This window comes from Lepidochelys kempii, chromosome 23, assembly GCF_965140285.1.
Source record: "Lepidochelys kempii isolate rLepKem1 chromosome 23, rLepKem1.hap1, whole genome shotgun sequence".
Taxonomy (NCBI): domain Eukaryota; kingdom Metazoa; phylum Chordata; order Testudines; family Cheloniidae; genus Lepidochelys; species Lepidochelys kempii.
The window spans coordinates 1,061,881-1,074,200 of NC_136402.1; the positions used below are offsets into that span (position 1 = coordinate 1,061,881).

A 12,320-nucleotide genomic window follows, 5' to 3' on the forward strand; every position below is an offset into this window, starting at 1 on the left:
AAACCTTCCCATATGCGGCATGCGAGTGCTATCGACCACCCCCGACCTAAGGGAGGGCGTGAAACTGGAAGGGCCTGGTGTAACTCCTACCAAGGAATGGGAGAGACGCTGGGGCATCCATGGGAACATTGGTGGCTTCGAACTTCCCCAGGTCACCGGGTAAAGTGACCCCGCTCAGTTCGATCTCGAAGGGGGGAGAGATGTGACGAAGTGGGCCTGTTCTTAATGTTTCCTCCGAATATTGTGGGGGTGCCTCAGTTTCCCCTATGCAGTTCTTAAGTATCTAGGGGGTGGGGTAAGGGTGTATGATCATTGCAAAGCCCTAGAGGGCAGGTGTGTGCAGGGGTCTGGACACAGAGAATGGCCAACACCCTGTTTCCTGGCAACTGATGGCCTGGGCCCTTCCCCCCCTGCAAGGTGAGAGCTGAAGGGTTGGAGAACAAAGGAATCAGGTGACCTCCTGGCCCGGGAAAGGGACAAAGCCCAGAGGAGGAGGGGCTGGAGGGAGTTTTCAGTTTGGGGCTGGCTGGGACATGGAGTGAAGTGCAGACGTGGTTGTCTGGCTCACTGCCCCCCAAAATGGACCCAGCTGAGGGGTCCCGTTCTCTGCACCTGCAAGCTCTGTTTTAGACCATGTTCCTGTCGTCTAATAAACCTTCTGTTTTACTGGCTGGCTGAGAGTCACGTCTGACTGCGAAGTTGGGGTGCAGGACCCTCTGGCTTCCCCAGGAGCCCCGCCTGAGCGGACTCGCTGGGGGGAAGCACACGGAGGGGCAGAGGATGCTGAATGCTCCGAGGTCAGACCCAGGAAGGTGGAAGCTGTGTGAGCTGTGTGTCCTGAAGACAGGCTGCTCACAGAAAGGCGACTACCCCAGAGTCCTGACTGGCTTCATGGGGAGCAGTTCCAGAGCATCGCCCAGGGACTCCGTGACAGGGGCGCGGGGGCCGGTTACGCAGGGCCCCGTGGCCGGGGGCCGCGAGGCGTCCCCTCTGGGCGGGGCGCAGGGGCCGGTTACGCAGGGCCCCGTGGCCGGGGGCCGCGAGGCGTTCCCCTCCGGGCGGGGCGCAGGGGCCGGTTACGCAGGGCCCCGTGGCCGGGGGCCGCGAGGCGTTCCCCTCTGGGTGGGGCGCGGGGGCCGGTTACGCAGGGCCCTGTGGCCGGGGGCCGCGAGGCGTCCCCTCCAGGCGGGGCGCAGAGGCCGGTTACGCAGGGCCCCGTGGCCGGGGGCCGCGAGGCGTCCCCTCCGGGCAGGGCGCAGGGGCCGGTTACGCAGGGCCCCGTGGCCGGGGGCCGCGAGGCGTTCCCCTCTGGGTGGGGCGCGGGGGCCGGTTACGCAGGGCCCTGTGGCCGGGGGCCGCGAGGCGTCCCCTCCGGGCGGGGCGCAGAGGCCGGTTACGCAGGGCCCCGTGGCCGGGGGCCGCGAGGCGTCCCCTCCGGGCGGGGCGCAGGGGCCGGTTACGCAGGGCCCCGTGGCTGGGGGCCGCGAGGCGTTCCCCTCCGGGTGGGGCGCAGGGGCCGGTTACGCAGGGCCCCGTGGCCGGGGGCCGCGAGGCGTCCCCTCCGGGCGGGGCGCAGGGGCCGGTTACGCAGGGCCCCGTGGCCGGGGGCCGCGAGGCGTTCCCCTCCGGGTGGGGCGCAGGAGCTGGTTGTCCCCCCGAAGGCCCCTTCCCTGCCTCGCCCCCTCACCTGGCTCACCAGCACCTGCACGTCATGCTCGAAGGTGCTGAGCACCCCCTGCAGGGCCCCGGCGGAGCTGCGGGACTCGCGGGCTGCCACCTCCGGCAGCCGCTGCTGCTTCTCCTCGATCTGGGCCAGCAGGTCCTTGCAGTGGCTGAAGAACTTGTGCAGCTCGTGGGAGGCGGCCAGCATCTGGGCCCGCGTCTCCATCAGCTCCAGCAGGTCGGCCCAGGCCTCGTTCAGCCCGTCCTTCCACTCCGCAATGGTGGCCGCGTCCACGTGCCCGTAGTCGATCAGCTCGTCCACCATCTGGTTCACGGCCGAGAGCCGCTCGTTCCCCACGCTGCCCGTCTCGCTGGCGAACTCCGTGAACTTCTCCTGCAGCAGCTGGGGGGCGGGATGGGGGGTGAGCGCACGATACACGGACCAGGGCCCGGAGACCACGGCGGGGCCCCGGAGCGTGGCCTGGAGCCTGCAGGACGGCACACAGTGCGTGGGCTATGGCAGAGAAACCAGCCCGTGGCCTAGGGCCCAGCACTGGGAGCCCAGCCGGGGGAGGTGGAGAGCAGCACGGAGCCCGTGGGAAAGGACACGGCAGGGACCCAGCACCCAGCCTGGCACAGAGAACCCGGCCCCGGGGCCATGTGGCCCAGTCTGGAGTGTGTCAGCCCTGGGGCTCAGGGGGGCATGTGTCATGGGGTCACCCAGGGCAGGACACAGGGGGGTGTGTGCCCTGGGGCCGCTGGGGGGCGTGTGCCCTGGGGGCGCTGGGGGCGCTGGGGGCGCTGGGGGGCGTGTGCCCTGGGGCTGCTGGGGGCGCTGGGGGGCGTGTGTCCTGGGGCCGCTGGGGGGCGTGTGCCCTGGGGGCGCTGGGGCCGCTGGGGGGCGTGTGCCCTGGGGGCACTGGGGGCGATGTGGGGCGTGTGCCCTGGGGCCGCTGGGGGGCGTGTGCCCTGGGGGCGCTGGTGCCGCTGGGGGGCGTGTGCCCTGGGGCCGCTGGGGGCGCTGGGGGGCCTGTGCCCTGGGGGCGCTGGGGGGCCTGTGCCCTGGGGCTGCTGGGGGCGCTGGGGGGCGTGTGCCCTGGGGCCGCTGGGGGGCGTGTGCCCTGGGGCCGCTGGGGGCGCTGGGGGGCGTGTGCCCTGGGGGCGCTGGGGGCGATGGGGGGCCTGTGCCCTGGGGGCGCTGGGGGGCGTGTGCCCTGGGGGCGCTGGGGGCGATGGGGGGCCTGTGCCCTGGGGGCGCTGGGGGGCCTGTGCCCTGGGGGCGCTGGGGGGCCTGTGCCCTGGGGCTGCTGGGGGCGCTGGGGGGCGTGTGCCCTGGGGCCGCTGGGGGCGCTGGGGGGCCTGTGCCCTGGGGGCGCTGGGGGCGCTGGGGGGCCTGTGCCCTGGGGGCGCTGGGGGGCCTGTGCCCTGGGGGCATTGGGGCAGGGGGCGTGTGCCCTGGGGGCATTGGGCCTGGGGGCGCTGGGGGCGCTGGGGGGCGTGTGCCCTGGGGGCATTGGGGCAGGGGGCGTGTGCCCTGGGAGCGCTGGGGGCGCTGGGGGGCGTGTGCCCTGGGGGCGCTGGGGGGCGTGTGCCCTGGGGGCGATGGGGGGCGTGTGCCCTGGGGGCATTGGGGCAGGGGGGCGTGTGCCCTGGGGGCGCTGGGGCTGCTGGGGGGCCTGTGCCCTGGGGGCGCTGGGGGCGCTGGGGGGCCTGTGCCCTGGGGGCGCTGGGGGCGCTGGGGGGCGTGTGCCCTGGGGGCGCTGGGGCAGGGGGCGTGTGCCCTGGGGGCGCTGGGGGCGCTGGGGGGCGTGTGCCCTGGGGGCATTGGGGCAGGGGGGCGTGTGCCCTGGGGGCGCTGGGGGTGCTGGGGGGCCTGTGCCCTGGGGGCGCTGGGGGCGCTGGGGGGCCTGTGCCCTGGGGGCGCTGGGGGGCGTGTGCCCTGGGGCCGCTGGGGGCGATGGGGGGCCTGTGCCCTGGGGGCGATGGGGGGCCTGTGCCCTGGGGGCATTGGGGGGCCTGTGCCCTGGGGGCGCTGGGGCTGCTGGGGGTCTGTGCCCTGGGGGCGCTGGGGGCGCTGGGGGGCCTGTGCCCTGGGGGCGCTGGGGCTGCTGGGGGGCCTGTGCCCTGGGGGCGCTGGGGGCGCTGGGGGGCGTGTGCCCTGGGGGCATTGGGGCAGGGGGGCGTGTGCCCTGGGGGCGCTGGGGGCGCTGGGGGGCCTGTGCCCTGGGGGCGCTGGGGGCGCTGGGGGGCGTGTGCCCTGGGGGCATTGGGGCAGGGGGTGTGTGCCCTGGGGGCGCTGGGGGTGCTGGGGGGCGTGTGCCCTGGGGGCATTGGGGCTGCTGGGGGGCGTGTGCCCTGGGGGCATTGGGGCTGCTGGGGGGCCTGTGCCCTGGGGGCGCTGGGGGGCATGTGCCCTGGGGCCGCTGGGGGGCGTGTTCCCTGGGGGCGCTGGGGGCGATGGGGGGCGTGTGCCCTGGGGGCGCTGGGGGGCGTGTGCCCTGGGGGCGCTGGGGGGCGTGTGCCCTGGGGGCATTGGGGCAGGGGGGCGTGTGCCCTGGGGCATTGGGGCTGCTGGGGGGCGTGTGCCCTGGGGGCATTGGGGCTGCTGGGGGGCCTGTGCCCTGGGGGCGCTGGGGGGCGTGTGCCCTGGGGCCGCTGGGGGGCGTGTGCCCTGGGGGCGCTGGGGGCGATGGGGGGCGTGTGCCCTGGGGGCGCTGGGGGGCGTGTGCCCTGGGGGCATTGGGGCAGGGGGGCGTGTGCCCTGGGGGCATTGGGGCTGCTGGGGGCGCTGGGGGCGATGGGGGGCCTGTGCCCTGGGGGCGCTGGGGGGCCTGTGCCCTGGGGCTGCTGGGGGTGCTGGGGGCGCTGGGGGGCATGTGCCCTGGGGGCATTGGGGCAGGGGGGCGTGTGCCCTGGGGGCGCTGGGGGCGCTGGGGGGCGTGTGCCCTGGGGGCATTGGGGCTGCTGGGGGGCGTGTGCCCTGGGGGCGCTGGGGCAAGGGCACACGGCACAGCCCGGCCCCGCCCACCCCGCCCCCAGCGCCCGCCCGCGGGCTGCCTCCCTCACCGTGACGTGCTCCAAGTCCTGGCCCAGCTCCGGTGACCCGGCCACCACCTCCTTCTCGGCGATCCAGTGCTCCAGGTCGTCCACCTCGCGGCCAAGCTGGCAGAACCAGTAGTGCTGCTCCAGCCTGGCCTTGCGCTGCTCCGCCAGGCCCTTCAGAGACACGTAGAGCCGGTCAGCCCGAGACTGCCGCCTACTCATCTGTTCGCTGGGCAAGGACACACCTGGTCAGTGCCGAGAACCGCGCTGGCGAGGGGCGGGCGGGGGGCGGGCGGGCGAGGGGCGGGCGAGGGGCGGGCGGGGGGCGGGCGGGCGAGGGGCGGGCGAAGGGCGGGCAGGGGGCGGGCGGGGGGCGGGCAGGCGAGGGGCGGGCGGGGGGCGGGCAGGCGAGGGGCGGGCGGGGGGCGGGCGGCGGGCGGGCGGCGGGCGGGGGGCGGGCGAGGGGCGGGCGGGGGGCGGGCGGGGGGCGGGCGGGGGGCGGGCGGGCGAGGGGCGGTCGAGGGGCGGGCGGGCGAGGGGCGGGCGGGGGGCGAGCGGGCAAGGGGCGGGCGGGCGAGGGGCGGGCGAAGGGCGGGCAGGGGGCAGGCGGGGGGCGGGCGGGCGAGGGGCGGGCGGGGGGCGGGCGGGCGAGGGGCGGGCGGGGGGCGGGCGAGGGGCGGTCGAGGGGCGGGCGGGGGGCGGGCGGGGGGCGGGTGGCGGGCAGGCGGGGGGCGGGCGAGGGGCGGGCGGGGGGCGGGCGAGGGGCGGGCGGGGGGCGGGCAGGGGGCGGGCGAGGGGCGGGCGGGGGGCGGGCGAGGGGCGGGCGAGGGGCGGGTGAGGGGCGGGCGGGCGAGGGGCGGGCGGGGGGCGGGCGGCTCCCACCCACCTGGCGGGGTGGCCCAGCTCCAGCAGGGCGCGGCACTGGCGGGACAGCTGGGCGACCGTCTCCTCGTAGTTCTCAATCGTCTGCTCCAGCAGCAGGTGCTTCTTCAGCAGCTGCAGGGTGCTCTGCTCGTCCTGGGGCGGGGAGAGGCCGCTGGGGTCAGCGGGGGGATCCCGGCCCGGGGCCCGGCCGCTCAGGGGTGGGCGAGGGGGTAAGCTGGCCGCCCTGCCAGGCCGCTCCCAACCATCGGATCCCGCTCCTGGGGCGCCAAACAGCCCAGGGGAGAGCGCCCCCTGCTGCCCGCACCCCGCTCCCTGCCCCACAGCGCCCCCTAGCGCCGCCCTGGGCCAGCCCCGCCTGCCGGGGGAGAGCGCCCCCTGCTGCCCGCACCCCGCTCCCTGCCCCACAGCGCCCCCTAGTGCCGCCCTGGGCCAGCCCCGCCTGCCGGGGGAGAGCGCCCCCTGCTGAGCCCCCCCCGCCCTGCTCCCTGCCCCACAGCGCCCCCTAGTGCCGCCCTGGGCCAGCCCCGCCTGCCGGGGGAGAGCGCCCCCTGCTGCCCGCACCCCGCTCCCTGCCCCACAGCGCCCCCTAGTGCCGCCCTGGGCCAGCCCCGCCTGCCGGGGGAGAGCGCCCCCTGCTGAGCCCCCCCCGCCCTGCTCCCTGCCCCACAGCGCCCCCTAGTGCCGCCCTGGGGCCAGCCCCGCCTGCCGGGGGAGAGCGCCCCCTGCTGCCCGCACCCCGCTCCCTGCCCCACAGCGCCCCCTAGCGCCGCCCTGGGCCAGCCCCGCCTGCCGGGGGAGAGCGCCCCCTGCCGAGCCCCCCGCCCTGCTCCCTGCCCCACAGCGCCCCCTAGCGCCGCCCTGGGGCCAGCCCTGCCTGCCGGGGGACAGCGCCCCCTGCTGAGCCCCCCTGCCCTGCTCCCTGCCCCACAGCGCCCCCTAGGCCCCCCTCACCTTGCCCTTCTCCTCGTTCATGAGCAGCAGCTCCTGCTCGCTGAGCCAGGCCTCCACCTGGCCGGCGTCGAAGTGGTACTGCTCCACCTGGTAGGTGGCGTCCAGCAGCTGCTGGCGCTGCTCCGTCTGCTCCTGCAGCGCCCCCCACAGCTCCCGCAGCCTCTCCAGCAGCCGCCGCACCCCGTCCACCTCGGGGCTCCTGAGGGAGGCGAGGGCGCCCGCCCGGGCCAGCACCTCGTCCACCCGGGCCTGGTGCGTCTGCAGCTCCCGCCGCAGGTTCTGGTGTGGGGCGTGGGGGGCAGGGTCAGCGGCACCCAGTCACACATACGGGGGGCGGTCTCGGCAGCACGGCGCTCCGCCAGCTGGGGCCCCCCAGCACCCTGCGCAAAGGGACTGGGCCCCATAACCCCCACCAGCAAGGGGGGGTCAGTGCCCAAGACACAGAGAGGGGCAGGGGTCGGATCCCCCCAATGTCACACAGAGCCAGGCACAGAACCCAGGAGTCCTGGCTCCCAGCCACCACCTACCCTCTAACCACTAGCCCCCACTCCCCTCCCAGAGCCAGGGAGAGAACCCAGGAGTCCTGGCTCCCGGCCCCCGTCTCTAAGCACTAGACCCCACTCCCCTCCCAGAGCCAGGGAGAGAACCCAGGAGTCCTGGCTCCCGGCCCCCGTCTCTAAGCACTAGACCCCACTCCCCTCCCAGAGCCAGGGAGAGAACCCAGGAGTCCTGGCTCCCAGCCCCCATCTCTAACCACTAGCCCCCACTCCCCTCCCAGAGCCAGGGAGAGAACCCAGGCGTCCGGGCACCAGCCTCCCCCACCCCCCCAGCTCTAACCACTAGTCCCCGCTCCCCTTCCAGAGCCAGGGAGAGAACCCTGGAGTCCTGGCTCCCAGCTTCCCCCACTCTTCTCCCAGCGCAGGGGAGAGAACCCAGGTGTCCGGGCGCCCAGCCTGCCCTGCTGCAGGATCCCAGTGCTGGGCGAGGACAAAGCACCCACCTGGTTCTTCTTGATGAACTGCTGCACGGCCTGCAGACTGCTCCCGGGATCTCTCAAGGTGGCGAGTGGCAGCCGGTCCTGGACCCAGCTCTGGAGGGAGACGGGACGGAGCAGAGGAGCTGTGGCATGAAAACCGAGGGCTGGGCCCAGGCCGGGCCAGGGGGCCGGGGCGCAGTGTGAATGAAGCAAACCCGAGGGAATGGCAGCGCCTGGATCAGACCCTGTGCACCAGACCCCGCCCGCCTGGTGTAAATCGGTGTCATTGCACTGGAGTCACTGGGCCGGATCGTAATCGTGGGATTCATTGTTTGTATTTTGTATAGTTTAGAAGAAGGATAAAGAAGAAGAAGATAACCATGTAGCATGTATGAAATGGACCAATGTACGCTGATTGTACTCTGCCGGCCACCCTGACTGGACCGCAGGAAGGAACGACTAATGCATCGGACAGGCGGCCTGTGTCTGAACTGATGTTAAGGCAGGAACAGAGCAGAACAGTCCTCATGGCTGATTCTGGTCACCTTTGGTTTAGGAAAAGTTTTCATGACAGTGTTTGCTATAAGGTCTTGTTTCTTATCTGCACTGCAAACCAAGTTGTGTGAGGTTCTTTTGTAATCCCTTTAGTAACCATATAACCCTTCCTAAAATGGATTCCTGCCTGAAAGTCTCTGTTCAATTGTTTGGGGTGAGGAAAGGATGGGTGCGTGGTTAAGGATGAGTGTGAAAGCTTCACAAATGTCCAGATGTGTGAGAGACTTGGAGAAACAGTCAGAAAACACCCATTGTAGGTGATGCTAAACGAGTTTAGCAGCACTGACGACCTCAGAGGTGAGGCAAACACCCCCGAAGGCGAGACAACAAATAAGAGAGAACAGCAGAAAACCCTGAGATTAACCCCATTTAAGGACTAAAGATTACAGAATGGCATTGCAAAGTTAAACTTTCACCCAGACCACACACCACATGATCCATTGTCTACAGCCAAGCTCTGAGATACAACCGCATTTGCTCCAACCCCTCAGACAGAGACAAACACCTACAAGATCGCTATCAAGCATTCTTACAACTACAATACACACCTGCGGAAGTGAAGAAACAGACTGACAGAGCCAGAAGAGTTCCCAGAAGTCACCTACTCCAGGACAGGCCCAACAAAGAAAATAACAGAACGCCACTAGCCGTCACCTTCAGCCCCCAACTAAAACCCCTCCAACGCATCGTCAGGGATTTACAACCTATCCTGAAGGACGACCCATCACTCTCACAGATCTTGGGAGACAGGCCAGTCCTTGCCTACAGACAGCCCCCCAGCGTGAAGCAAATACTCACCAGCAACCACACACCACACAACAAAAACACTAACCCAGGAACCTATCCTTGCAACAAAGCCCGTTGCCAGCTGTGTCCACATATCTATTCAGGGGACACCATCACAGGGCCTAATCACATCAGCCACACTATCAGAGGCTCGTTCACCTGCACATCCACCAATGTGATCTATGCCATCATGTGCCAGCAATGCCCCTCGGCCATGTACATTGGTCAGACTGGACAGTCTCTACGTAAAAGAATAAATGGACACAAATCAGACGTCAAGAATTATAACATTCAAAACCAGTCGGAGAACACTTCAATCTCTCTGGTCACTCGATTACAGACCTAAAAGTGGCAATTCTTCAACAAAAAAACTTCAAAAACAGACTCCAATGAGAGACTGCTGAATTGGAATTAATTTGCAAACTGGATACAATTAACTTAGGCTTGAATAGAGACTGGGAGTGGATGGGTCATTACACAAAGTAAAACTATTTCCCCATGTTTATTCCCCCCCTCTCCCCCCCCCCGTTCCTCACACGTTCTTGTCAACTGCTGGAAATGGCCCACCTTGATTATCACTACAAAAGGTCCCCCCCCCCCCCCCCCCCGCTGGTAATAGCTCACCTTTCCTGATCACTCTCCTTACAGTGTGTATGGTAGCACCCATTGTTTCGTGTTCTCCGTGTATATAAATCTCCCCACTGTATTTTCCACTGAATGCATCCGATGAAGTGAGCTGTAGCTCACGAAAGCTTATGCTCAAATAAATTTGTTAGTCTCTAAGGTGCCACAAGTCCTCCTGTTCTTTTTGCGGATACGGACTAACACGGCTGCTGCTCTGAAACATTGCAAAGTCCACAGACTAAAGTGGGAATTTACAAGTATAAACCTGGGGTGTTTCGCCATAAGACTCTGGGGTCAGTCCTGCAAAGCCTCGGAGCATCGGATCGCGACTGACAGAGCCCAGCTCCTCACTCGCGCTCAGTCTGCCTGGCCGTTGGATTGACTCGGGCTACGCCAGACTGGGAACTGGAAGACCATCTGGGGGGTGTGTGTTTTACTTATAAGCATAACAAGATCCCTGTGACGATGTGACTCAGCAGGGAGGGGGGAGCGTTGACCTGGGAATGTGCCCTGGGGATGGGAGACCTGAGAGCCTGTCACCTGAGCCAGGAGGGGGAAGGGGAGGTAACACCTCTGCCCAGGAATGTGAACAGGGGCTGCAGCAGGGAACCTGCTGGGTGGGTTTAGTTTCAGTTTGGGGCTGGGGGGAGGAACACAGGGAACCCCAGGGCTGGGGTCTAAGCTCCCTGCTCCCCCAGAAGGACGTGATTGAGGGGTCCTGGTTGTACCCACAAGCTCTGTTTGGGACTGTTCCTGTTGTCCAATAAACCTTCTGTTTTACTGGCTGGCTGAGAGTCTCAGTGGATCCCAGGAAGAGGGGTGCAGGGCCTGGACTCCCCCACACTCCGTGACAACTGGTGGCAGCGGTGGGATCTACTGCACCCCGTGAACGGCGCTTCCTGCAGTAAGTGACTGGGGAGCAGTAAAACGAAGGGGAATTGACGGGGACCAGGCGTGCTGAAGATTCAGAGAGAGACGGTTTCGGGGGGCGGTTAACCCCTGGGAATGTGTGACCAGAGAGAAAGACTTTTGCAGTAACAGGGTCCCCCAGGGGATTGCAGCGAGCGGTCCCAGGGGCGGAGGAGTCTGCAGCTCGACCCTGGCAAAGAGGTGGTGACCTCAAGAAGGACCGGCACACGAGGGGCTTTTCCTGGAAACCGTGGGAAGCTGCCCGGCCTGCGAGGGGCCAGCAGGGAGATGTACGCTAAACGCCTGAAGAGTGACCTGGTGGAGCTGTGCAGGCAGAGGGGGCTGCGCATCGGGAGGTCCACCAAGGAACAGCTGATTGCCCAGCTGGAGGAGAGGGATCGCTTGGATGACCCGATCCCTGTCCCTGAGGGAAGCCACCCGGCGGACGCAGCGGGGGCCCTGGGGCCTGACCGGGCTGGGAGGGGTCAGACTGCTGCTGAGGACATCCCGAGACCCTTCCTACCTATGTCCGGGGGAGGGGTTGGGGGAAGCCCAGCGAATACCGAGGGCACCCTGACCCCGGCACCCAGCAGGGGATCCTCCCGGCGGAGCTCCCCATCCCTAGAGCGGAGGCGGCTGGAATGGGAGAGGGAGATGAAAATGAGGGAGCTGGAGGATCATGAACAACGTCAACATGAGGAGAAACAACATGAGGAGAAACAACGTCAACATGAGCAGGAGGAGAAGGAGAGGAAGCGTCAGGAGAAGGAGAGGGAGCGTCATGAGAAGGAGAAACAAAGGCAGCATGAACTGGAGCTGGCCAGGCTGAGGAGCAGTGGGGCCCCGGCTGCGGCTGCGGTGAGTGCGGGGGGACCCAAGACTGCAAGGAGCTTTGATAAGTGCTTCCTGGCCCAGCGGAAGGAGGGGGAGGACATGGATAGCTTCCTGACGGCCTTTGAGAATGCCTGCGAGCTGCACAGGGTTGACCCTGCAGACAGGCTCCAGTTCCTCACCCCCTTACTGGACCCCAAAGCCGTGGAGGTGTACAGCCGAATGACAGGGGCGGAGGCAGGGGACTATGAACTGTTCAAACAGGCCCTGCTCCGTGAGTTTGGGCTGACCCCCGAGATGTACCGGAGAAGGTTCCGGAGTCAGCGTAAAACGCCTGAGGTCACCTACCTACAACTGGCCAACCGGATGCAGGGATATGCCCGCAAGTGGACAGCTGGGGCCCGAGCTAAAGAGGACCTGCTTGACCTAATCGTACTGGAGCAACTGTATGATCAGTGCCCGTCCGACCTGAGGCTGTGGCTGGTGGACAAAAAGCTCGAGAACCCCCAGCACGCAGGGCAGCTGGCCGACGAGTTTGTGAACAGTCGGTCAGGGGGTAGCCGGGAGGAGCCCCAAAAGAACAGGCCCCCCCCGATGCAGAGAGAGAGTCACCAGGGGGCCTCCCAGCGGGGAAATAGGGAGAACCCCCTCCCAAGGGGAACGCCTGGCGTCGGGCCCCTCCGACCTGCTCGAGGGGACCAACGTGACCTGAGCTGCTATCACTGTGGCCAGAGAGGCCACGTACGGTCCCAGTGCCCCGGGCTCAGGGACAGACTGAGCAGACCCAACCTACCCAGGGTTAACTGGGTAGGGACCCAGCTGGACGAGGGGCAGACGACCCAGGAAAGGGGGCCTACCAGTTTACCACCTGCCCCGGAGGGAAGAGTACCCCAGGCCAGCTCCACCAGAGGGCTGGAGGCTCTGGACTCAGGGTGCTCAGTTTACAGGGTGGGCGCGGGGCTGTCCCTCCGGAGAGAGTGCCTTGTTCCCCTGGAGGTGGATGGGAGGAAGGTCAATGGATACTGGGATACGGGCGCGGAGGTGACGCTGGCCCGGCCCGAGGTGGTGGCCCCAGATCGGGTGGTGCCCAACACCTATC

The 12,320-nt window shown here is 68.2% G+C and overlaps 2 protein-coding genes across 2 annotated transcripts in view; both read right to left on the reverse strand.

Moving 5' to 3' along the window:
- Positions 1-1,987, reverse strand: part of SHKBP1 (SH3KBP1 binding protein 1) — a 14,323-nt gene extending 12,336 nt beyond the window's left edge. Inside the window, 2 exon segments of the mRNA XM_078850349.1 lie at positions 1,017-1,308; positions 1,525-1,987. Of these exon segments, the coding sequence (XP_078706475.1) occupies positions 1,017-1,308; positions 1,525-1,987 (755 nt within the window).
- The window catches only part of SPTBN4 (spectrin beta, non-erythrocytic 4), a 58,017-nt gene continuing 47,600 nt past the window's right edge, over positions 1,904-12,320 (reverse strand). The window contains exons 22-26 of the mRNA XM_078850285.1: positions 7,541-7,630; positions 6,541-6,819; positions 5,591-5,721; positions 4,729-4,878; positions 1,904-2,065 (exon numbers count right to left, since the gene is read on the reverse strand). Coding sequence (XP_078706411.1) covers positions 1,993-2,065; positions 4,729-4,878; positions 5,591-5,721; positions 6,541-6,819; positions 7,541-7,630 — 723 coding nt within the window. The 3' untranslated portion in view covers positions 1,904-1,992. The remainder of the gene's footprint in view (positions 2,066-4,728; positions 4,879-5,590; positions 5,722-6,540; positions 6,820-7,540; positions 7,631-12,320) is intronic.